At 40.2% G+C, this 25,297-nt stretch overlaps 1 protein-coding gene across 9 annotated transcripts in view; it reads left to right on the top strand.

Annotated features, from left to right (window-relative positions):
- The first annotated feature begins 1,562 nt into the window (after nt 1-1,562).
- The window catches only part of BANP (BTG3 associated nuclear protein), a 310,059-nt gene continuing 286,324 nt past the window's right edge, over nt 1,563-25,297 (top strand). For 3 of the 9 annotated variants that reach the window (XR_010608684.1, XM_065662279.1, XM_065662284.1), the window contains exons 1-4: nt 1,566-1,684; nt 15,981-16,125; nt 17,532-17,626; nt 18,924-19,123. Coding sequence is in view for 8 of the 9 variants with exons in the window: in XM_065662279.1 (XP_065518351.1) it covers nt 16,056-16,125; nt 17,532-17,626; nt 18,924-19,123 (365 nt within the window). In the remaining variant the exon portion in view is untranslated. Of the gene's footprint in view, nt 1,685-15,980; nt 16,126-17,531; nt 17,627-18,923; nt 19,124-25,297 lie in introns of all 9 variants that reach the window. The other 6 variants (XM_065662282.1, XM_065662285.1, XM_065662278.1 and 3 more) reach the window with 5 other exon arrangements.

Genomic DNA, 25,297 nt, shown 5'->3' with positions numbered 1-25,297 from the left:
CAGTGAGAACACCGTAACAAACCACTGGCCTGACAGCCAGGGCAACAGCTCCAGTTAGCCATAGGCTTGTAGCTGTCAGGGTGGCAAATTACAGCTGAACCAAATGGATTCAGTTGCATGTCATGATGTTGCAGAACGGGACTAAGCATCTCATTTAAAGAGTATTTTTATGCACAAGTCTGAAAGTCATCTCTGGCTCTGCTGAAGCTGAAAAATGGAAGTACAGTGACAGTCTTGTTTGGGCAACACTGTGATATATAAGGATACAGTAAAATAATCTTATCTTTGTCATCTTTCAGAGCTAATTGCATACTTCCTCCATGCTTCCATTTTGTGCTTTTGCATATATTTATCATTCCCAGTAGGTTAACAGAAGGTTTTCCACCTTCGCCCAGTCATTCTGTTCTCACACCAAATGCAGGAACAAAGCAACAGAAAAATCAATCTGATGAGCTAATTTAGCAAATTCCCAGTTGCTGCCTGTTCTTCAGCTGTGTTCGCATGCACGGTGGCATTTTTCTCCTTAATGTGACAGCTTACATTCAGATCATCCCATCTCAGCGATGTGAGCGCTCAGGAGCCATTTGAGCAGGGAGAAATGTAATGGAAGGAGGAGGGAAGAAGGGGAATGTATCAGTGAGCGTCTCAGCACAGGCAGTTCTCAAGATACAGATACACGTTTGATCTGCTTGTTTGGACAAGCTCTGCTGGCCAAAGCCTGTGCCTACATTGCCTGGCAGGTCTGGAAACACTTAGTAAAGAGGAGATACAGCACTGGAGTTTGCAATAGCCCCGAGACACCATCAGAGCAGGATGGCTAGGCTGTGGCCCGCAGGACATGGGCACCAAATGTTTCGCTTCCTTGGGCAAATACTCACAGGTTCACCTTCAGGAGAACAGAAAGCTCAGGGGGGACCTTATTGCTTTCTACAGCTACCTGAACCAAGGTTGTAGTGAGGTGGGTTCAGCTGCTTCTCCCAGGTAATGAGTGCCAGGACATGAGCAAACAGCCCCCAGCTGCCCCAGGGCAGGTTTAGATGGAGCCGAGGAACAATTCCTGCCCCAGAGGGTGCTCAGACATTGGAACAGGCTGCCCAGGGCAGGGCTGCAGGCACCGGCCCTGCGGGTGCTCACACACCGTGGAGACGAGGCCTCAGTGCCATGGGTTAGTGGTGGGCTCGGCAGTGCTGGGGTAATGGATGGATCTTAAAGGTCTTTTCCAACCTCGCTGACGCCGTGATTCTGTTATCAGCACCCGGGGCGCACTCAGCACCCCGCTGTGGAGCCGGGAGGGTTCTGTGGAGCCCTGCGAGTTCCGGCAGCACTGGCCGTGCGGTGCCTCGGGGGATACAAAGCGGGCTGCGCGCAGGGACTACCACTCCCAGCATGCCCTGCTCCAACCGCGTGTACTACAGGTCCCGGCCTGCTCGGCGGGGGCGGTCCCGCCGTTGCCTCCGCGTTGCCCTCTGGGAATTGTAGTTTTCCCGCCGCGGCTCCTCGGTGAAGTGCGGCCGCGTGGCCGCGCCCTCCCCCTGCGCCTGCGCGGGCGGTCGGGGCGGTCGGGGGTCCGTGCGGCCGCCGCGCGGCGGCGCGTGCGCGCTGAGGGGAGGGAGATCTCTCGCGAGGAAGGACGCCATTATCGCAGCCGCTCGACAAACACCACGAGAATTCGGCACCGCACACGGTAACCGCGGCGCCCCGCGGCCGGACGGCGGGGGATGAGCTCCCGGGGGGGGCCTAGCGCCGGGCGCGGAGCTCCGGCCCTCCCGCTCCTCACGGCGCTGCCCGAGCACCCGGGCCGCGAGGCGGCTGCTCCGGGGAGGGGCCGAGCTGAGGCGGGGGGGCCGCGGGCTGCCGCCCCCTCACCCGGACAGGGCTGCGGGGGGGCCGAGCGGGGACTCGCCTCCTCCCGCCGCGGGACGCCGGAGCCGGGCCCTCCGCGGGGGGCTCCTTGTCGTCGCTTCGCTCCCCACCTGCTTTCTCCGCGGCCTGGCCTGGGGGGGGTCACCCCCGTGCTGGCTCCTTCTACCGCTGCCAAGGCGCTCAGCCCCCCCCCCGCGGGGCGGCGTTCGAGGTGGAGGGTCTGGTCCTCCTCCGCGCACCTCGGCTTCCGTCCCCCTCCGTCTCCCTTGGGGCTCGTGTTTCCCCGTTCTCAAGGACGGGTCAGGTCGGAGCTCTTGCCGCCCGCCCTCCCTTGGGCCGCGCTGCAGGCATGGTGTGGGGAAGGGGCATCGCCGGCAGCGCTCCCTCCCGCGTCCCTGCCGCAGCGGAGTGCGTGTGGCTGGTGACATTGGTGCAGCCGCCTCCCTTTGCTGCTGGTGGTGGAGAGGGGCTGCTGCTATTCACATGCCCGCGAGTGCTTGTGTCGGGGGAAAACAGTCTCCTGAGGTGCCGCTTTGCGTGTGTGGACATTGAGTCGCAGTGAGGGGTTTTTCACATCCACAGCGGGGATGGTATTTTCTAGTCCTTTCCTACCAGTGGTCTGTTTGACAACACACTTCGGTCTTCCCGTTTTTTCCTGATTTGCAATTCAAGTGTTGCGCTTTTTTTGTTACTTTTATTTTTAAATCCTTTTACAGTGGGAAGTTGGGTGCTTAACCAAATATAGTCATTTTATCCTGCTATATAGTCTATTTTTAGAGATCTCGAGGGAAGATTTTTTTAAGTAAACAAGTTTGAAGGGGTATTAGCAACTGAGTGATTGCTTCAGTGGGAACCTTGTTGTGAAATGAGAGTTTGGAACGATTTTTTCCTACTTTTTTTTGCCTTCTACATGAGATTGTCCTAAGTATACTACCCTATAGACGTCAGGCTTTCAGGAAGGAAACATACACTTTGTAGTATTTTCGTACCCAAGCAAGAGCTTAAACAACAAACAAACAAGACCCAAACAAAAAATAGCGCCGTCTTTAATATTTGTAGCAGTGCCACTTGAAATAAAGGGTTTTCTCTGTTAGATTGAAAGTTAGGATTTTTCTCTGTTAACATACATTTAAATGGGTGTCCATAGAAATCAACCAGAATAACAAGAATTTGATTCTGAGACTCTGTGAGCCTTATTTCATACGTTAAATGACATCTTGGCAGTAGATTGGTTTTCAATAATACATGAAAAGATGTTCCAAAGAAAGCAGTTTACTGAGGAGAGTGAAAAAGGCGGAGTTTGGATTTGGGAAATGTTCCATCTCTTCCAGAGAATGAAAGTATTTTGTATCTTTTGTAATTTATAATCTGTTTTACAATAACAGTAACTGGCTTTAATGTCTTAAATTATCCAGCCATGTTTAGCTTGTGTGGTTACAAGACAGGCCTTTAATTTTAACGAAGAAATAGATAGTGTTCTGAGTTATTGAATAACAAAATTAAGAATATAGTAGTAATATCGTGAGCACTGATGATCAGTGTTCACAGTTGGAAAGGTTCCATCAACACGTTCTGCTGAGCATATTTGCAAAAGGCTTGTTTCCTGCCTGTGCTGTTTTTAACATAGCGCAGCATACTTGTTCTGTACTGATTTGGAGTGATGAGGTGAAGAAAGATGAGTTTATAATCCTGGCCCCACATAATCGCAAGTGCTACTTGCAGGTTTACATTGATTTTTGTGAGTAGTGTTGTGTGATTCAGACCCACATCCTTAAAACAGTAATATACTCGCATTTTCAGGTACTTGAGGCTGTCTCTGGTCTTTATCTTGAGCTTTTCGCAAAACTTGTAAAGCATTGTTTGTGCAGGAAGAATATGTGCCTTTATTGTGTCAGAATTTGAATGTCTTCAGATCTTTCATTGAAGAGTGCCTGGAACTGAAATGGCTGTGATGTTCCTTAGTGCAATCATTTTGAAAGGAGGAGATGGGTGTTTCTCTGTGCATAGAAGCTCATCCCAGAGATGTACAGAAACATGAGCACAAGCTTTTATGTAAAGTAAGAATGAGCTTCTTGTAGGAGGAGACAATGCAAAGCTGATGATTAGAGTTAGAACAACAACATGTCTATGTATATACTAAACTTTGCCAATAAAATTTTTTTCACAGATTTGATTTCCTTTAGTTTTATACTTGATACTTAGATGTGAATCTCTGAAGTAATTTTGTTTTCTGTTTTTTTTTTTTTTTTACGTATCATTAAAAGGCTAAATCTTTTTTACAGTAAAAATAAAAAGAATAAAAAGTCTTTAACATCATGTCAAACACTTGTTTCCTTCCAGGTTTAGGTTTGTAAAACTCCTGTTAAGCCCTTGGTTTTACCTACAATTGTTAGACTCGTGTTAAGATATTAAGCAATAGTGCACAGAAAGATTAACCTCATAAAGTCTTTTGCGTTTGGGACTTTAAATAAAGTAATTTCTTATGTTGTCTGTTGAACAAAATTATTTTATCTTTGCTTCCTGTTTGTAAAACACTTAGACCATTTAAGGGATAAATACATTAATTTCAAATTTTCCTGTATTTTATGATGAAAAAGAATGAATCTCTCCTCTCCATGGAGTGACGTCGCAGCAACTGTGAGGTTGAATGCCCCTTTCTTCACTGCTCCTTAAGACACAAACATATCTGTTACTACCATGATACTTCTAACATGCCATGAATATGAGGTTTTGCAAGTTTAAAGCTGGAATTACTTTGTTGTTTTCCTGTAGTTGGGAGGGGAAATGTGGAAAAAGGATCAAGACTGTACTAATGACAGTGTTTCAGAATATGAAGAACTACTTGCTCCGTGTTTTTCTACTGCAGTGATGCTGCTCAGTTTATTTTCACAAGTATTTTTAGTAAGAGTTTTAAAATACTAGCGTTATCCCTGTGTTTTAAAACAGCACTAGGGTCTGTTTCATCAGCTTGAACGTTTCCTTTTTCTAGATAGCTACAGGAGGTAAATCTGTTACAAGACTTTCGAGTAAGCAGATTTGCTGTTTATTTGCCGTCATGCTTTTTGGTAGTAGAAGCCTGGGACAACTTTGGGATCTGTCCTTGTTCTTCCTGGAACTGCTAGATTGCAAAGTTTTTCCAGAGTATAGAAGATGGTAAAAATATAAAATATTTTTATATAGTAGTAGTAGTAAAAATATAAAATGGTAAAAAAATATATTACGTGCTTCTGTTGTCAAAGACTGTGTTTTAGGTAAGGCAAACACAGTAGAATAAAGCATTTTGCAGGTATTTCCCTTGAACTGAGGCAAGTGCTTGTCATAGTGCACTCTACTCTTGGGGTGGTTGCTGACTTTAGACTAAATAACTTCCCAAGGCAAAGCCTCTGAGTGATACAGCAAAGCCTCTCACTCAATGAGGCAATCTAACTAGAAGGTTACAGTATTAGTCTAATTCTTTCTGCTAGTGGAGAATGTGCACTGAGCAAGGGCTCCTGCAGAGTGTGCTGAAGGAGGTTAGGTTGAAGCGCAGGTCTTACTTCCACACCCTGACTCCACATTGATATTTCCTTTTTGCAGAAGAGCTAGTTTTAACATGATGGAATATGATAGTCAAAGGAAGAGAGACTCTTGGCGTATTATCTGTGCGCCACGAAAGAGACAAATGATGTTTTGGGGTAGAGCACCTGTGACATGCACACAGTGTGTTGTAGCTGAGGAGAGGAACAGATCTGGATGTAGGACAGTTGAGCCTAATGGAAATGGCTGTTAAGCAGCGCTGTTTTGCAATCCAGTGGGGGGCAGGATGGTTTCCCTTGGCAGTGATTGGAATTTCACTGTTAGGTACTTTTGCCTAGACCAGGCATAGTGGTTATTGTTAATGTGATACAGTCATAACACTGGAGCTGTGCTTATGTTTCTGGGGGTGCCTGTGGCTTGAGTACAGCTGCAGGATTTGGGACACAGGTGGTGGTCACATTTTCATCCAAGCAGTGATGGTCATTTCTACAGTGTGTCAGCAGAAACGCATGTGAACAGTTTCCCACACTAGAAGTTTCAAATGATCCTTTACTTGGCTTTGAGTAGGTAACATTCTGGTTCTTTATAATGGAAAAAATATGGGCGGTGTTAAATATGGAGAGCTCTGTATCAGAGCTGGTTTTTAGTTTAATCAGATGTACATGCTTGTATCTGCATACTTCTGTGAATTCAGTATGAAATGGGTTCTGAATTTACTGATACCTCTGACTCTTTAGAGCAAAAATAGACTCCAGCCTAAACCTGTTGTTTATGAAAGTGCATAATTAGATTCTTTTTTTATGAATTAAAAAGTTCCGTTCTATCTAGCATAACTTAAATTTTTTTTTCCTTGTTCTTAATACTTTTCCTAAGAAAGCATGAGATTGTGAGGAAGAAATCGTAATAGAACACATTTTGGATAATTTCTGATTAAAAAAAAAAGAATGTAATTTAACCTCCTCCTCCCCCTAGCTATCATACACTTTTTATCAGCATATTTAAAAAGTAATAATTTCCTGTTTGCGGTAAATTGCAGTGTTTGATCTGTGAAGCGATATTTGCTTTGGTGGAGTTAGTAATACAAGATGCGGTTCACTAGTTCAGTCATTCAGATGAAAGTTGTGTCCAGCTCAGGTTGCTTTTCTATACTGTATGGTTGCCAGCTTATTCTTCATTCAGTCTTTCTTCTAACTCTGTTTATAAACCTGGAATAAATGTTGTTGGAAGTCTGGAAGAACCACAGGCTCCTCTGGTAATGTAGCTGTTGGGATGTGGTCATTGATGCCCAAACTGGTGATAAGCCTTCTTTCCCCGAAGTCAGCATGTCCTGTGGTGCGTTGATGCACTTCTCCCACGTAGGCAGAGCCCAGCCCCACTGAAGCTTGGTGACACTTGAGGGCTTCTGGAAGAGGAGATTTTCCTGGAATATTTCTTCAACTCAAATCTGTCTTTTGGTAAACGTTTCTTATTAATTGCATTGAGATAATGTCTTTGTCATTTCCGTGGTCGTTTATAGTGTAAAGTACCATCTGGGATACTTACTATTTATTAAGCTGTTTTCTTGTATACAGGTATTTATCTGGGGGGGAAGTTACTTTGTGACACTGAAATGATTGGACAGCATAAAAAAACCCTGGGCTTTCAGAGGCACAAGTTGAAAACTATGTGGATTTCCTTAAAATCTCTTTATTTCCCATCTTTTGATCTTTTTGCAAAAGGGAAATGAACTTAAATAATTGCCTAGATTCTCATAAGTATCAGATGTAAAATAGAATTAAAGTTTTAAGCAGGAAGGAAATTTATGGGATAGCTACTTAATACTGAAGTGGTTAATAGAGCTACACAAGATGTGTGCAGGTGCTTTTAACAAGGTATAGATTATTATGTAGGTGGTCAGCATTCAGAAGCTTCATTTATTCATCAAGTTTGAGCAAGTGTTTTAATATTAATAAATGTTTTCACCACCTCCTCTCTCTTGCTAGCATCTGACAGATTTTTAGAATTGTTATTTTTAGTTGCATCCCTCTTGCTAGGCTCTTTGTTTCACACTTTCCAAAGGGGATTCAAGTATGGAATAAGGACCTGGTATCTAGATCTGTTGTTACATTCCTTAAAATCCTTTGGAGTTGAGTCAAAGCATTTCAAGAGACTTTCTGACCATTGCACAGCAATGTTAGCTAGAAAGCATCTACAAATGTTTCATGTAGAGTCTTACAAGAACATTGCAGCTTTTGGGAATCTGATTCATGTGGGAAATCAAGAGTTGAAATTTCTGAGGATTATTTCAGACTATGCCATTAAGATTTAAAAATGTTTTAATAGCATTACACTTCTTTCACCCGCTAGAAATGAAGTAATGAAACTCAGATTTTATGAAAGTTGTGTTCGCCAAAGTCTTCTCTCATGTGCAAGTTCAGGGTCAAGTATCTGGTGACCAACTTGTTCCAGCCTACACCCTTCTTGGAGGAAGACATGCACCCTTGTTCCTTTGTGAAGCAACTTGTGTTTCATGAGCACAATGCAGATCCCTCTGCTGCAAAGGAGCCTCAGCTGAAGACGACCACATTCTGATCTGTGTACAGATGTATATACTGCTTGTTCCCTTCCTCTGAGTTTGATTCCTTCACAGCTCTTCTCAGTCAGCTTCTTGACTGTCCCTGTGGATGTTTTGAGTAGAGGCGATGCAGCTGTTTTGCAGTGTAAATTTCTCCTGCTGCTCATGAAAATTACGGTGTGGTGCAGCAATTTTTGATGATACCTGCTCAAAGTTAGTGCCACAGTGATTTTGTAGCTGGTGATGCTTTGGCTACCAGTGTTTTCTGGAGTATTGGCTTTCCAAAGAAAGCTCACCTTTTCCTCCCTCCACCTCAGCTTTTACAGAGAGGTGACTTGAGATGTTTAGAAATCCCAGTTTTCTCTCCATTTCCCTTGCAAAAGGAGTCACATCAACTCTTTTTAAAATAACCCATTTTATTTTAGGCAGATATTGCAACTTGGGGGTTTTATTGTTTTTTCCTTTCTTTCTTCCCTTTCCAGATGAGAAAATTGAATTCTGAATAGAGTGTGCAGTGATCCGTTTGCGGACTGATAGCACACATTATGTACTAGACCTGTTACTGCTGAATCTGTGGGCCCCTGTGGATTCTTCCACGTTAAAAGTGTAATGTTCTTTGAGTTCTTTGAGTTGTGTGATGGAGAATAGGAAACAAAACACTCGGAAGTCAAACACTGTACAATGTTTTGGCAGCTATGTAATCCACTAACCTTGCTAACCTTCTAGAAAAGCTTTGCTGTTTCTCATATGCTTAATGTTCTGCAAAGAGCTTTTTGCCTGTAGACAATATGAAAAGGACCTGGGGTGCTGCTGTATGTTTATTCCAGACATTTTTCTTGTTAATTTGGGGATTTTTCAACTAGTAATAACATTAGGATAGTTTTTGGCTTTGATTTTACCTGTTTAGCAGCAATGTCACTTCACTAGAAACATCTGAAAGTGGTCCTGAATTGGAAATTGACTGGACTAAATTTACTCTCTGAGGGTTGTTTCTGGAAAGGCACAAGAGTACAGGCGTCTTTATGTGAAAACAGGCACAGTGAGTTAGGTGTGATGCTTTAAGGTATGTCTTGAACCTGACATGGTGGGGCTGCCTTCATTAATTAGAGTACATTCTGCAAGTGATTCAGGTCAGAATCTCACCAAGAGTTCCTCTCTTCACCAAACCTGTGGGGTGTTTGGGAGTTTATTAAGGCACAAAAGAAAAACACTTTGGTAGGTGTGTCTGTAAAGCTCTAAGCTCTGCCCTAGATAATTCAGATTGTGTTAGGCAATGGCTTGAAATTCCTAGAGTCAATATGAAGTATCACAGAAAAATATATCAAGAGGATATATAAATAAATAAATAAAAAAGTAATTTATAACTTCAAATGAAGTTATGGTTACCCAAAGTTCAGAGGGCATCTGAACTATCTATCTCAAAAAGAATTCTGGTCATGGGTAGGAATTCTTTGAGACAGAGAGACACTTGTATTTGAGTTATACGAAATTAATTTTGGAATTTTCTTTGAATTTAAGTACTTGCAGGGTTGTTTGTTTTTTTTTTTGAGCTGTTATTGGTGAAGATTCTCCATCTAGTGGGTGAAAACAATAAAACAACATGTCTGTCTGGTTCTGCATATTGCTTTTGCTCTCTGGCAGTCCTTGTTTTGTATTTGCTATACAAATTGTGCCTAGTGTTAATGAGCTATGTCCTGAGTTATTAAACCATGATGCAGAAAACTGACCTCATAGACTGACCTCAGGAAACTGACCTAAGGCGCACAATCTGCGGACAGTTGGGTATACTCTGGCCATGTGGGTAGTCTCATTAGGTTCAATGGGATTATGTGTCTGTAGAATTAAATTCAGACTGTTTTGCAGCTGAAAGTGTAGTTGTGATAGGTGTTAACGTATCCTTCCTAGCTCACTTGAGAATAATGATACCAGAGATGTGGCGGTGTGGATGTTGGCACCTGGCAACAGCAAGCATGTTTATACAAGGCCTACAGAGAACTTGTGCTTGAGTTGCTGGTGCATGTCGCCACACACTTGACAATGGTCATTCCTGTGTTAGGGTTGTGGCCATTGGCAGTGGATTAGAAGAGTTAGAAAAAGACATTCAAGCAAAACAATGGCTTGTAGCAGGTGGGTGGAAAAAACAGGGAATACTTTTAGGAGTAAAACAATAATAATAATGGTGATAATTTGAACTTTCATAGCACTATTGAAGAATTTCTGCCCCCCTGCAAGATTTTGTACTTTAAAGTTCCAAAAATTTTAAGTTCCTTAGAGCAGCTGGGGTTTTTTTTTCTTGCTATCTGTGTTACAAGTACTGGAGTTGTTCAGCATAGCATCTCTGGGTGATTTTTATTTTATATATCTGTTTCCAGAATGCTATGGCTGCTGTCCGTGCTTTCACAGATAAGGAATGTTTCTGATATGTTTTGGGAGATTAATTATTTTTCTGATCTTTGGCTGAACCAAAGATGTCTGTGTATTATTCAGTTGGGTTTTTTAAAATTGATAAACTAAAATGCTTGTGTAGTTTTACTATGAAATTTACTTTAAATACAATGTCTTTACTTGCCTTTTAAGGTGGATTGAGAGTAAGGATGAAAGCTAAACAGATGCTAAGAAAGATAAGAATATTTTCCTTTGTAGTTTTTAGTAGTAATAAAGTTCTGATCTGTTCTTCCCCCATTGTTCTCCTGAATGTGATTTTCAATTTCATATCCTGATAAGACTGCAGCTTCAGAGAGTTGGAGCATAAAGGCGGCTGGTAGTGCTTATATTTACAGTGCATTTAACCTCGCATGCTATTAAATTGCTGCTTTTTATTATGTTATTCATCATTTGTTACAGTCCATTAACATTTGCACTGATGTGGCTTGTTGGGGAATTACTAATTAGCGTAGGAAGGCTCTGTTCCAGATGCCAACTAAAGTGACTTCATCTTCGAAAAAAGCGCCAAACTTTGGGATTACAGAAATACAGCACAAGACTAAAGGAGCTCTGTCAGGTTCTGAACCTTGTAATGGCCATGAATAAAATAACTTCACGTATTGCATTATATGAACATTTTCAGGTCATTCCACGGGACTACTCATAGAGATTGTCTTCTGTGAAGACACAGCAAACTGGTTGATGCAGATCTGTTTCTGGGTTAGCCAGGCTTAAACCTGTGCATGCTGGTTCATCTGTTAACACCATCATGTGAAAAATACTGTTTCGCACTTGGAGTGCGTTTTTGGAGGTTTTTTGTCCTTTGCTTCCAGAGTGGATTTAACAGAGCTGCACAAAGGTGTTCTTGGGGTGGATTATTTGCACAGAGACTTAAAGCTTAGTAGTCTTGCTGGGCTGTTTCCCTGGAGGGACAAGAACTCAGGGCAGTTGAAATGACTTAATAAAGCAGCAGAGTTAACATGTATTATGTTCTCTATGAATCTTCCCTTTCAGAGGGTAGATGATCTTGATACTATAATCCTTTTACAGCATAAGGTCATTTTACTTCTGCATGAAGTTGTCCTCACAGAGGATTAATCCTCTTGTGTGCATGTATCAAACACATTCTTATCATGGGACTTCTCTTTATATTTGAGCTGGTTTGCTATTTTGGAAAACTTTTTGACGTGTGTCACCAAATCATAGGTCTTTGCAAGATAAGGACCTTTGTTCCACTCTGACATCCATGGCAGACATTAGGCTCAGAAAAATTGGCCAGTTGGCTAACAGTAACTGTGTAAAGAAGAATATATGTTTGTAATAGAAATGACAGGTTTGAAAATTTGCCTTAATCCATTTAAAGGAAAAGTAGAACGAGAAGGGAAAAAAAAAAAAAAATTGGCACTTCTGGTTTGGGCAAAGTAAAAAGTCATCCTTCAGCTGTTCTCACACAGGCAGCAGTAAATGTTTGTCATCATGCAAGCTGAAGTATGAAATAAGTGTTTTCATTTGTCAATAGCACTGAGACATGTTAGCCAGAGGGTGATGAGCTGCTCAAAACAAGAGAAGTTCAATTAAACACTGGCAGACTAAAGCTTTGGAAAACGTCCTTTTAAAATTTAGTGCTTACCCTCACTAATTAGTACAAAAGAGAAGATTTGTTTTGTGTGTTTTTATACTTTAACAAGGCATTGGATGTTTTTGCTTGTACACTTTGGAATGGTTCTCTGTGACTTTCTGAAGCCATCAGATGTTTCAGTAAATAAGATGTTTCAGTAAATAAATTTATTTACAAGGGACTGCTCAGAATTATTCTGGATTAGTGTTCTAAAATAGATTAATTAAATTGCATTAAACTTACGTGTGGAAAAGCTGATCTGGAATTCAGGTGAATTTAGTTGCTTACAAATATTAATTTACTTAATTAAACAAAGGCTAATTTGTGTTAAGTGCATCAATTCTGAGTAAGATTATTGGCAGAGATCATTAGTGCACTTTATCTAATCTGCTTTAAATTTATACCTTTAGTTGTCTCTGTTTTTTTTTTGGGTGTTGCAGTACTAGAGCCACCTCCTTGCAAGCCGTTGCAGGAAGGCTCTGGGCTTTTTGCTCATCTCTTTGCCTTTGTTTCTGAATATGAAAATCCAGGAACAGGAGGAGTGTGTGTCTTCACTTTCAACTCATAATACATAAAAATGGAAATTAACATTTTTAAGATTTGGTGGGTGATGAAATAGGTTGTATTTATTATCAGCAGGTTTAGTTTTGTTACTCCATGTTGATGCTTGTTCCATCTTGGAATCTTTAGGACTGTTTTCTCAGATTTTGAAAAAAAATTCCTTTGGGAGGTAAGAAGGAACTAATGTAGTATGTGTGCTGCATATGATTATTTCCATTATTCACTCTGATTAAAACCTGAGACAATTTTTAGTTTGTGCTGCTTTATACAACAGGAATGGGTTTATGGTGGCTTTATTAGGCAAGGTTTGTAAAAGTCGTGTCTGGCATGTGGAGGGGAAAGGGTGGACAGTAACAGAGCTGGTACGGGAACTGTTTGCATGAAGGGTCAGAAGCCTTTGAGGTAACTGGAATTTGAAGGCACCAAGGGCTGAGGTGGGAGGAAATCCCTCAGGTACACACCATAACCTGTTCCTCAGTTTTTGCATTGTGGCAGAGTTGAAGAAGTCTCTTCCAACCCCCCAGAAATGCTCTGGGAGAAGCGATGGATGCAGTGCAGATCTAAACAGCCACCTAAATAGCTCAGTTGGAGTCAGTGTGAGTCTGGCTGGCCAAGGCCTCCTGTAGTGTATGTATTAATGAGACATTTTCCATTGTCTGGTATGAGCTGTCTTCCCATACCCCTCCCCTAGATAATGGCATATTGACTATAATATATTGCTCTGTTGATCCAACTTCCACATGCTGGCTGGGGGAGGAAAAGTGGGCACGTTTCGTGTCCCTCTTGCAGTTTATCCTTGGCTTCCTGACTTTACGTTAATATTTCTTCCTTATAGTTTAATATTTGTTCCAGGTGATATTTCAGCATGGGTGGCTTAATGCCAATGTACATATGCTTAATTTGGAATTAATGGGGACTAGCGTTTCAGCCAGAAAAAAGAAAGCAGGGGAAAAAAGAAAAGGCTGGGAACACTTAGCAGATTTCAGAAGTGTTTTGCATGAGGAAATGCTGGTAAAAGCTTCACTCAGTAAAATGTGTGGAAGCTGTATTGGCAAAGTTGTTCTGAATTTTATCGGCTTTTCAGCACTGATAAGCTAACTTAAATTTTATTGGGTCTTTACCCATGGTTCTGAAAGCAAGGTTAGACCACGGCTAGAATTTTCTGTTAAAAATTGAAATTCTGAATTTGGGAGAGGGACATTTTATACAGGTCGTGATGGCTGCTGTGGTTGCAGTACCCAGTGTAGCTTGCTTGGGCATTGCCTTCTTAATCTGCACATCTAGTGTTAATAACAGAATTACTTATTTCCATTTATGTTCCAATAGAGGAGCTCTCTGCCCCTGGTGACAGCAGAAGTGTATTTTGTTCTGCCTGTTGAGAAGGCAAAAATGTGTTCCATGAAGATGTTGGCTGATTGCCTGTAAGCAGCGTCTGACTTACTGAAGTTGTAATAAAATTTGTTTAAATGGAAATAAATACTAATGATATGAAGGCGCATTGCTGTGTGTGTGTAGTAGCTGTTCTGCCATAGTTCGATTGTTATGCCTGTGTTTTAAGGCTCTGTGACAGAATATTTTGATGGTACTTCTGACATGAGGCTGAATATTTTCAGGCTGTGACCCATGAGAAGTGGGGAACTGATGTCAGAAGTGTGAAATTGTGTTGAAGAAAGGTTAAATCAACTTCAGTGATTTTTTTTTTTTTATTTTTTTTTAATTAAGGAATTTTGGAAGGCTGAATACATGCATCACGTGAAATACTGAACTGTGTTTAAACAAAAGCATTGCAAATCCTTTGTAATGCTTTATAAAATACTGATATATTTGTAGCTATAACTGATTTCAACACAACACATGAACTGGGAGTGAAATCTTGAATTGTGTAAACAGACCAAGTTTTCAAAGTTGAGTTTTGTTCTAGTTTGCCCCATTTTAGTATTTGTGGTGGCGGCTGTCTTCCTTCAAGTTGAGGGCAGGGTTCTTAATATTACTAGCAGTATGTGACATTATGAAACAATAACTGCAGCACAGCTGTTTTATTCTGTTAAGCCTGGCTGGTTACCAGGATTTCTCAGAAATGGCAAATACAATTTACCAAAATGGCATCCATATGCACTAATGTATTGCCAGGTTTTTTGGGCGTGAAGCCACAGGCTGTGCTGTCTCAACAGTTTTTCACCACGATCAGAATTCCAAATGACTCTCTATTGGCAGCACTGGTATTTTGAGAAAACAATTGGGATATATGGAGGGACCCCGTTTTGAGATGGGCTGTTGCAGCGTGCAGTGGTTGCTCAGTCTCAAAAGTTCCCCTGTAGGTTGTGTTGCTCTCTTCAAAAATTAGTATTCCACTTGTCTGGCTTAATGGCTTTCTTGTGCTCAAGTGGAATAGGGAAAGAGGAAAATCTTTATGCATAGTTGGATTTGATTCAGTGTTGGTGTTGAGGGATGAATTACCATTTCCACTGGTAGATCTCAAATTATCCCTCTAGTGTTTTCTGCTTCAGGTTAAAAAGGAAAAAGTTGGCTGATCTCTTCTTGGTATTCGTTGTCTATACTTTTGTAAACTGTGAGAACGCACAGATATGAATGGTTCCAGTGCTTCAAATTCAATTGTACAGACTGAAGGTTTCTCTGAAAACACTAATGAATAACCTTGACAGAGAATTCCATGGGAGGCAGGGCTGAGAAATATTTTGGCTTTAAAATCAGGGCCATATTCTGAAAATGGCTTCATCAGCGTTGAGCTGTAGAAAACCGAGGCATGTTCAATAACTCAAGAAAAAAAGTCAAGTTTTGCTTCAAGTCTAGATGTAATTAGCTACGAGGAGGCTCCTTGTTCTCAGTGACTGTTTCTGAAGATTTGGGAGGCTGTTTAAGATTCATACACGTAAGAATCTTGTGTACATACAGGTCTGTACAGAATGCAACAATTGCATGTCTAGCCTGGCTTGGGAACTTCATGTGCTTCATAAGACTAAATAGTAAAGCCTGATCAGTTCCAAGAGCTAAGCAGTAATTTGTAAATTAAACCCCTGCTGTTTAGAAATGGTCTTGTATGCTCTTGAAACATCTAAAACAAAAATCAGTTTACAAACCAGAATGTTTTATTTTATCCTGATGAACTGCCAAATCTCTGATGTAAATGTTCACTTTATCTGTTGGGAAAATGTGGAAAGGTGGACCAGCAAGGAAAGCTTGAGCTCTTGTCTCGGGTCCAGTACAGAAAGATTGAGTTTGGGGTGATGCACATAGTTCAGTCCTTTGCTCTTTGACGGGGATAGCGAGTAGAAAAGTAGTTGATAACCACTGGATGTTCACTTGTAAGCTGGTTACTTGTTTTGGGAATTGCATCTCCTTATATACAGCAACAATGAAAAAAATAAAAGGAGTATTAATATATAAGGTAATCTGTATTAACACACACTTGCTGCTGTTTTTCAGGATTGCATGACTTGCAAAATTACCTGTGTGGGGACCTGCAGTGGTATTTGACTGGATATTGCTGCCTGGTTCTGAATGATGTCAGAACAGGATTTGGCAGATGTTGTTCAGATTGCTGTTGAAGACCTCACTCCAGATAACCCAGGTACAGAAGAGGTGCTAGTGATGGCATGAAGATATTTATAGTATTGCCCATTGACAAGGTGGAAATCGCTGTTGAGCTTAATAATATAAAGCAGTGCTGCAAGGTATTTTTTGAGAGATGATTCTTAAGGCAACACACCAGTTTTTCAATAGCTTAGCTAGTATATCTTCAGTGCCCTTTAATCACATTTTTTTCAAAAATTATTTTACTTTTCTTTTACAAGGTTTATTTCCTGGGGCTTTTTTGTGCAGGGGTAGACTAGTGCTGAAAACTTTGAATGAAATATGGCCTCCTGCAATCTTTGGTTTTGTCCAAACCAAATAAAAGTTTCAGGCTTTCGCTCAAATGAGAACTGCCACCCATCTATTATGATTTGTTTTATTGTAAAATAGTTTCTCTCGTACATTATTCAATTGAAAAATACTCCTGGAAGCAAATACTGCTATAGTCCTTGCTTAGAACTTGACCTACTAAGCCAAATTACTGAGATCAGCCACAGACACTGATCCTATGCTGCCATTACATGTGAGGAGCTGATTGAAAGAACAGTAACTACAGTTACAGAAAACAGAAACATGTAAAAAAACTTGTATTCTGATGCAAATCAAAAATGTTCCCAAAGCATTGGAGGAGAAGCTGGGACCTGCCTTTTGTAGTCTACCAGGTAACTTGGTGTTAAGGAGTGTCTGCTGTGGTATGGTCAACGTTAAACAATGCTTCGTTTGCTCAGTTTGCTAAAGGAGCTCAAACCTGGTCTGATCTTGAGTGATGCTCTCTCTGACTCTGAGGCTTTTCCAGGGCTTTACCCCTTGATTTTGCCAGCCAGGCCTTCAGGTTCTAAAGTCAGTTTTCCTTTATTACTTTTTTCTTCAAAATGCTCTTTAGATGAAAGGCTATTAGAACCTATGGGTCTGCATATGCAAGTGGCTGTTTTGGAAAGCTAGCGGGATTTTATTCATCTACACTGGGGATAAATAACCCACTACTATTCTGAGTAGTGGGTGTAATTCTTTCTTTGTCCAGAACTTCATTAGTACTTACGTTTTTTTATTAACATGGGGGTCAGAAGCTTGTAGAATCTGTCAAAGCAGAACAGTAAATGTGGCAACTCTGCTACTTTCTGGTAAGTTCCTAATAAAAAAATCCAAGGTAATGCTTAAGTGTTACATCCTCAGTGTGCTTGAAATAAAGTATTGGATTTTGATAAATGTTTTTTGAGAAATTGTAAAACATTATCATATATTTAAGAAAGAAACCAAGTAAGTGTAAAAGAATACATACAGTATCTTAAACACCTTTTATGTTAATTAAAAACCTTTTAATTTTTTTATTTTGTTAATGTCTTTTTAAATTGAGCCTTGTCCTCTTGTATTATAAACTATGGCAGTGCATATTTTTCTTTGCAGTTGTGTTGGAGAATCATGAAGTGGCAGATGATGATGTAGAACCTGCTCTGAAACGCCAGCGTATAGAAATTAACTGCCAGGATCCTTCTATTAAGGTTATGATAATGCCTTTTCCTGTTTTTATTTGTAATAGAATTAAGTTAGCTTACTTAGGGGAAGACATTAAGAGAAATGAGTGTAAAATTAACTATTTATTTATTATGTTATTGCATAATACTGGAATTATAGCCTTCTTGTATATGTTTGTTCATTTCTGTGCGTAAATTTAAAGATCTGGATGATTGCCTAGTTCTCCAGTGTAAAATCCGTAGCAAGAATTTTGCATGCAGTATAAAATGTCATCAGAATTAATTCCAGTGACTCAAATGTCACTACTGGTACGTTTTTTGATAAAGTGAATAAAGTTGACCTAAAAGATCAACTTAAGCATGTATTTGTGTTACAATTTGTAGATACTTTGAGTATGTTTAAAATCATTATTTTAACCGAACAACATTCTCCTAATAGCTAAACCAGATTTGGTTCAGGCTCAGTAGCTCAGGCTTTTCTGTGCTTGCAGAACTTCCCCTGCTTTTCTCTCTAGTGTGTTTTAGTTTTGTGAGGTTTTTGTTGTTCCTTGGAGTACATGAGTAGTGTTTTACTGCCACACATGTTAAACGGTATGTAGTTCTGAAATGGTCGTAGAAACTGAAGCTCTGTATTGAAAGAGCACCAGGGAGCAGCCCTGTAAACCGGCGTGATGAGGTGTGCAAGTTGTAACAGTGGGCCACGAGATGGCATAGTTGCTGTTTGGGAAGGCGAATGTGTGTAACGTTACCCTTTAATGGCCCATTTTTCCCAAGATGAGCCAAGTAGAATAGGCTTTCTTCTCAATAAAATTGCTTAGGAAAACAGGTTTTATTTATTTGCTTTTCTTGGTTTGCTGTTCAGGAGAGAACTTCAATGAGTGGCATTAATTGTCTCTGAGGTTATTTCGTGTTGATATAATTTCCACTGTAATCATTTGAATTTATGTGCTTGGGCAGGAAAAAAGATCTTACTTAACTTTATCCAGGAGGATGCATTCATAGATTTACAATCGTTTTGTTTTTACTTGTATGGAAAGGCTTTGACATGTGTATGAAATCATACCAACAAAGTACTTAGGTGAAAATATGTTTGGCTTGGATGTGTTTGGCTTATAAGTAAAGATGTGGAAGAACTTGAGAATGCTAAAAGGCTCTTGGATGTCATCAGTTTTGTATGTGGATGAATGTTGTCACTAGGCACGTTCCTAGTTCCTTTAGGATTGTTTTCCAGTCACATTTATCTGTAGCTTCCTTATGTGTATGTTGCTGGAGATAAATGCGTAAGTCTTTAAAATCAGTTTTCTTTTTCATTCTCCCTTTCTAGTCATTCCTGTATTCCATTAATCAGACAATATGCTTGCGGCTGGATAGCATTGAGGCAAAGTTGCTGGCACTAGAGGCTACCTGTAAATCATTGGAAGAGAAGTTGGATCTTGTCATGAACAAACAGCACAGCCCCATCCAAGTCCCCATGGTGGCAGGTTCTCCTCTTGGCGCTACACAGACATGCAATAAAGTACGATGGTAAGAAAAGAACAGATTACTCATCAACGTGCTTTTTAAAATAATGTAAATCCATTTCTTTGGCATCAGACTCTGCAGCTTTCTGTATAACTGTCAAGAGCTCGGAGTGCTGTTTATGAGTGTAGAGTTAATTTATCTTGAAGGTAATTTTTGTACCAGTTTCATGATGTTACTTAGAATGTACTTATGGTCCATGGACAGTTTGCAACTGTTTCCACATTTCACATTTCATTTTGACTGAAAACTAGTTCATCCATCCTCTGGAAAAGTCTCATCAGCTATTTTAGACAGGTTTTTTTGACTTGCTTTGCTTTTATTTATGTGGCTGTTTTGAGTTAATAAGTTCATCATTCTAGTTACTTTTCATTTTCCTTTATTTCACCAGAAATACAACAGAGTTTGTTTTATGTGCTTATTTTCTAAAGACTCTTTCTAGAATAATATCTGCTTTTGGAAGGGCTAGAAGTTGGAAATGGAAAATCTGTTAAATAATCTAATCCACTTTCATGAAAGAGCAGGTTTGACCTGCAGTACCTTTATGTATGAGTTGCTTAATATGGTTTTAAATATCTGAATCTGAATGTGCCTGTCATTTTACTGTGGAGATGACTCCAGACAGAGAAATATGCTTATCAAAAGTCTCTTTTGTCTAACAACTTTTTTCCTCATTCATACTTTTATAGTTAGGAAAAACTCAATACTTCTCTAAATAATTACTTTTTATTCTCCATTACAAAGGTGTATAGGCAACTTGCACATGTCATAGCATTCTAGTCAAGATATACTAAATTCATCTTCTGTCAGTCTGCTTTTCCATCTTCTGATCTTATCACTGTCTTTGAGCTGTCTCAATATCTTAAGATTATTTTGTATGTATTTTTGGTATGTTATACTTGGTGCCATGTTTTAGTGCACTACTCTAGAGCTCTATAGAAAATTCAGTTCCTTGCTTTATGTTGTGGGGCTCACCCGTGTGATATAAGGGGAAAAAACCCAGACCACCACCAACATGACCCTTTTTTGGACCCCCTTCCTCCAAGGCTCCTTGCTGTATTATTACTTTTTCTTTCAGTATTGCTATTTTTATAGTTGGTATTTTAAGTTAAAAAATATATCTCAAGATTGTAATTGCATTTTATTATTATATCTTTCAGTTCATGCATTTATGAAGCAGGGTGAAGTATAACTGTGCTACTGTAAGGGTTCAGAGTTGGAGGTTTTTATGTGGGAGAGATAGATTCTGCTCAGGTACCTGTACCTGCTGCTTAATGCCGACTATTACTTCGTGGTTGCTAACTGAGTGTGAGTACTGATGAGTGGTGTCTACTCTCTTTAGAAGATACCTTATTCATATTTAAAAATGTAAAATAATACACAACCCAATGTGTTTCTTGATTTCTGTATGAAAAGTTCAAATATCCTTTTTATTTTCAGTGTAAATTGGAGTAATCTCTGCTCTTCCTGCTGAAGCAGTCACCTCTCCGGTTCAGGAACAGCTGATATTGGGGCTGTTCAGCCTGGAGGAGAGAAGGCTGTGTGGAGCCCTCAGAGCAGCCTTCCAGTATCTGAAGGGGGCCTATAGGGATGCTGGAGAGGGACTCTTCTTCATCAGGGACTGTAGTGACAGGACAAGGGGTGACGGGTTCAAACTTAAACAGGGGAAGTTTAGATTGGATATAAGGAAGAAATTCTTTCCTGTTAGGGTGGTGAGGCACTGGAATGGGTTGCCCAGGGAGGTTTTGAATGCTCCATCCCTGGTGGTGTTCAAAGCCAGGTTGGACAGAGCCTTGGCTGACATGGTTCAGTGTGAGGTGTTCCTGCCCATGGCAGGGGGTTGGAACTGGATGATCTTGAGGTCCTTTCCAACCCTAACTATTCTATGATTCTATATCCTCAGTCTTTCCCAAAACAACTTTCCTTTTCAGATGTCCAAATGCAGTGTTTGGGCCCCAGTTCAGAATTTCTTCACTTGTCTTTGTTCTTGTGCTGGTGATGAACACTCTGACCTTTGGACATCTTCCTTTTCCCTTTTTCCATTTAATTTTTCTTTAAAGTAGGTGCTGTGTCTACATCTGCCTGTGCTTTTGAAGGCTTCACAGTTAAGTGTTGAAAAGGTTAATTCTGGTTTAAATTTTGTATCAAAAGAGATAAAGTACATGTAGTAACTGGATCATAGTTCAGGTAACTAGAGTATTACACAACTTTTTCCTAAATAGTCTTTATCAATAATTATTTCTCAAGCAGCGTTCTTTGAATATGTTGATAAATTTTTATTTGTCTTTGTGTTAGAGGTCTTCAAGTTCTTGTGCATAAGCTGCACTTACTGTGGTTTGTGCACAAAAGACTTCAAAACACTTTCAGAAATGCGTGGTCCCTTTGGGATTCTGTTAATTCATGTTCAGTGAATGCTTTCCTCTGTAAATTGTACTGTTTTATGTTTCTTATGGGATTTGCCAGACCCGAGGTGGTTTGTTTTTAATCTCTGTAACCATCAGAAATGTGTCCTGTGTGTTAATAGTGATCTTGGTGTTTAGTCTTTTGTGTTGGGTGTACAGATATATGATGATGGCTTCTCAGACAGTCAGAACATGATTTAGATAGAAGTCATGAAGACTTTAAGATTCTCTGCCCCAAATATTTGTTAGTATTGGTATGAAGCTGCACATTATCAAATGCATCTTGCCAGCAAAACACTGAGAGCTTTTTGTTCTTTTAGCAGTCTGTGGCCTATATGACTCAAAAGAAAATAGCTAGGGGCGTATGTGTTTAACTTGGCATTAGTAGCCCTTCAATTTCACAGTGATGGTGTTTCACTGATTTCCCTGTCTCTCATTCATGAAAACCTTTATCACTTGTTGATTATTTCCAGTTAATGCTTGCATGGTCTGTTCTGTTGTATCAACTCTCTGTGTAGTTCCCTCTTCCCCTTACGCCGCAGATGGCAGTGGAGAGCTGCCAACAAGAGTCAGTATTTTGGATACCGATTCGCAGATGCTGCATCTGAATGAGATTCTTCAATCTTATTTTTCTCGTTCTGCCGCTACAGTAATACTGGGTTTGGTGCTCCAGCAAAAAACGTTCAGCCAGGTGGTGCTAAACTGCCAGTGAAGCAGACTCATTCTCTTCTTCAATAAATACCTTAGGGTTTGTGATCTTTTCCACTCTGTAGTGAATTTTGGTTATAATAATACTCTTGGTAATTATTTGCATTAATTTGGTGCAGCTTTTAACACAATCAAAATTTGTTTTACGGTAGTGCACACACTAAAGTGTATGAACTGTGCATTTTAAATTCACACAGTTTGATTGCTTTGTGCTATTTGTGCTTTTAAAATCAAATTGCTTTTCCTAAGACTTGTCCTTGTTTTCATCCCCTGATGAGCGGAGCATATTTCAGACTGACAACTTGGACAGAGACGCTTTCTCCTGCGTCATCTTGTGGTGGAATTGTGTAGTTACAGCATACTGTGTGAATTCACAGCTATGTACTATGGCCTGCCTTGGCTTGATCTGGAATTTTTTGCTGTTTGCAGCACTGTGCACTGGCTTCTTGTAAGGTGGAGTGTTTATCTGTGCATATAGCTGCACGATGGAGGTAGGAGTCTCATTTTGCAGTGGTTATCAGGCTTACATTGAACCATAAGTTGTCTCTTCAGTAAACTTAACACATTGATCTATCGGGATAACTCCTGCCTGCTTTCTGCCAAACTGTTGTTTCCAACATTTAAAAGTTCTTATTAGGGAAATGAAATTGAAGATTTTAAGAAGATCTGCAGTAAGTCAGGAACCACTCTGTATTACTAGCTCCCAGGACAGAAATGTAATGCTTGTTAGAGTTTCGTTCTGCTTTCTGTCTCCTTATTAAACACATGAGAAGTGATGTGTATGGAAATTTTCCAACATCCTTTTCTGGATATGTGGTTTTTTGAAGGCTTGCTGATGTTTCTGAAAACTACAAAATGCTGAATTCAGAAATTAGTGCTTTCTACTGGTTTTGATATTTTGCATAAGTACATCTTCATGAAGGCTGAATTGTTCTTAGTTCTTCTGTTCATGTTGTTTACCCTGATCTGCTGTTACGATACTTCATTATATACTAGCTAATTGCAGTGGAGATAAGGAAGAAAGTACAGGTTATGTGGAGCTGTGTAATAAATGATTTGTACGAATGGCTGAGGTACAGGGGAGCAATAGGTTAACTTCTGTATCTCTGAGTATGCTGCAAGTAAGTTGAATCTACAGCAGAAAAAAAAAAAAACAAACAGGAGAACTTATTTTGAAAGAAAGTAATTCTGAATTTGTGAGAATTAAACTGGTTTGGGGGAAACAGCAATAGGCCATAAACAATATGGAGTAACATGTAGCTGTTGAACCTCAATAAATCATCACAGGAAAAGCAGAACTAAACAAGTACAGTTTCATATGTGTTTTTTGTCCTATATCCTCTGCCTTTTGACTGCACAAGCCTTGTGTTTCCTGTGTGATCCATGATGCTCTCTGCTATGAGGTTTTGAAATCTTCCATGCTATTCCCATGACAGTAGCATCTCTGACTGCTGAGGGTAGCTGTTGCAGGCTTGTCCTTAGCCTGGCCACAGACTTTAATAGGTCTTCAGTGAATCTCCAACACTTTCTTCCAGATTTGGTCATATGAGTGTAAAGTGTTATTTAGGATTGGAGATGTTAAATCTTACTTTCCTGGGGAGGCAGGGAAAGGGGTGGGAATGAGTTTTAGGAAGAATTTTCTCAGTGTTCAGTGGCTGCTGCTTAAAACCACAGAGTTGTTGGGATTACCTGCAGGGACACAGTAATAATAAAGTTTCTAAACATTTCTTTCTTGTAGGGCTGTCAAAAGGTTTCAGAACTAGTAAAATAGGTGGCAAAAATCTTCAGATTGCACAGAGTTATGCTGAACTATATGGAGTTTGAAAAGAGCCAGGAACCAGTAGCAAAATAATGTAATAAATCAGTAATGGGAGTATGTATATTGTCCCAGTGTTCTGAGCTTTGTCCGGCTTTGTGCAGCATTAGCACAGCCTTGATTTTCCATCCAGGAAGTGATTGACTCTCTTCCTCTGTCTGCAACATTTCCTGGCAGTATGGCTATTAAACCCCTCTAATTTCTTTTCTTTATGAGGTACCATGCTGGTCAAAAATTCCAGTAGCTGCTGAAAGCTTCTTGGATCGGAGAACTGGTGCAATGCCTGATGGCTTGTCTGTATGGCAGCTTCAGATGATGTTTGAAATCTAGCATGTGCCCAGGTCTTGAGACTTAGAAATTGATGAATGCACAGTGTGAAAGTGTGACTCAAATCTTTTATCCATGTTTTGAAGAAAATACTTAATCTGAAAGATTTCAGCCTAGAAACAGTGTTATTTTTGTCAGTGTCTTTCCATTATTCATTCTTTTGAGTGGGTAAGCTCAAGTATAAATTGTTAAGGTTGATTGCTTCTGATAACATAGGAATTTGGTTTGGTTTCATAGAACCGTTCATCATTTGTATTTATGGGCATTTTCTGGAAGTACCACATTGTGCAGTTCTGCTCTGTTGTTTGCACATTTTTCTTGGGTAAATAGATGTAATTGAGAGCAATTTTTAAAATGTAGTAGTTTTGAAAAGGAATTAAATTTAAAATTGGTGTTCTCTTAATATTTAATAATAAAAGTGTTTCTGTGAAATATGGAAATTCATAGGTAGATGGAGCTTTTCTTTTGTGCAGCTATTTCCCTTGAGCCTTTGTTATGGTAAAGTTGAAATACAGACCACATACATCTGGTTCTTTACCGTATGCATTTGTGGCTAACCGATTAAGGATGCTGGTCACTAAGTGTAGAGATAGAATTGCACATATTTTTGTCTTTAATGGGAATTGGAGAGTTAAATGGAATTGCAGAGTTTAATGCACTCGCTTACTGCACAAAGACCTAATATGGTATCCTTGAACAAGGCTTGTTAGTGGGCTGGACTGGAGCTGCTTACGCTGGAATGCTGGGGAGAGGCTTTGGACAAGGGCCTGTAGGGACAGGCCAAGGGGAATAGCTTGAACCTGCCCGAGGGGAGACTGAGATGAGCTCTTAGGCAGAAGCTCTTCCCTGTGAGGGTGCTGAGGCGCTGGCACAGGGTGCCCAGAGAAGCTGTGGCTGCCCCATCCCTGGCAGTGCTCAAGGCCAGGT

Source organism: Lathamus discolor, chromosome Z (genome assembly GCF_037157495.1).
Source record: "Lathamus discolor isolate bLatDis1 chromosome Z, bLatDis1.hap1, whole genome shotgun sequence".
Classification (NCBI taxonomy): Eukaryota; Metazoa; Chordata; class Aves; order Psittaciformes; family Psittacidae; genus Lathamus; species Lathamus discolor.
This window is presented reverse-complemented; position numbering and strand designations above follow the sequence as displayed.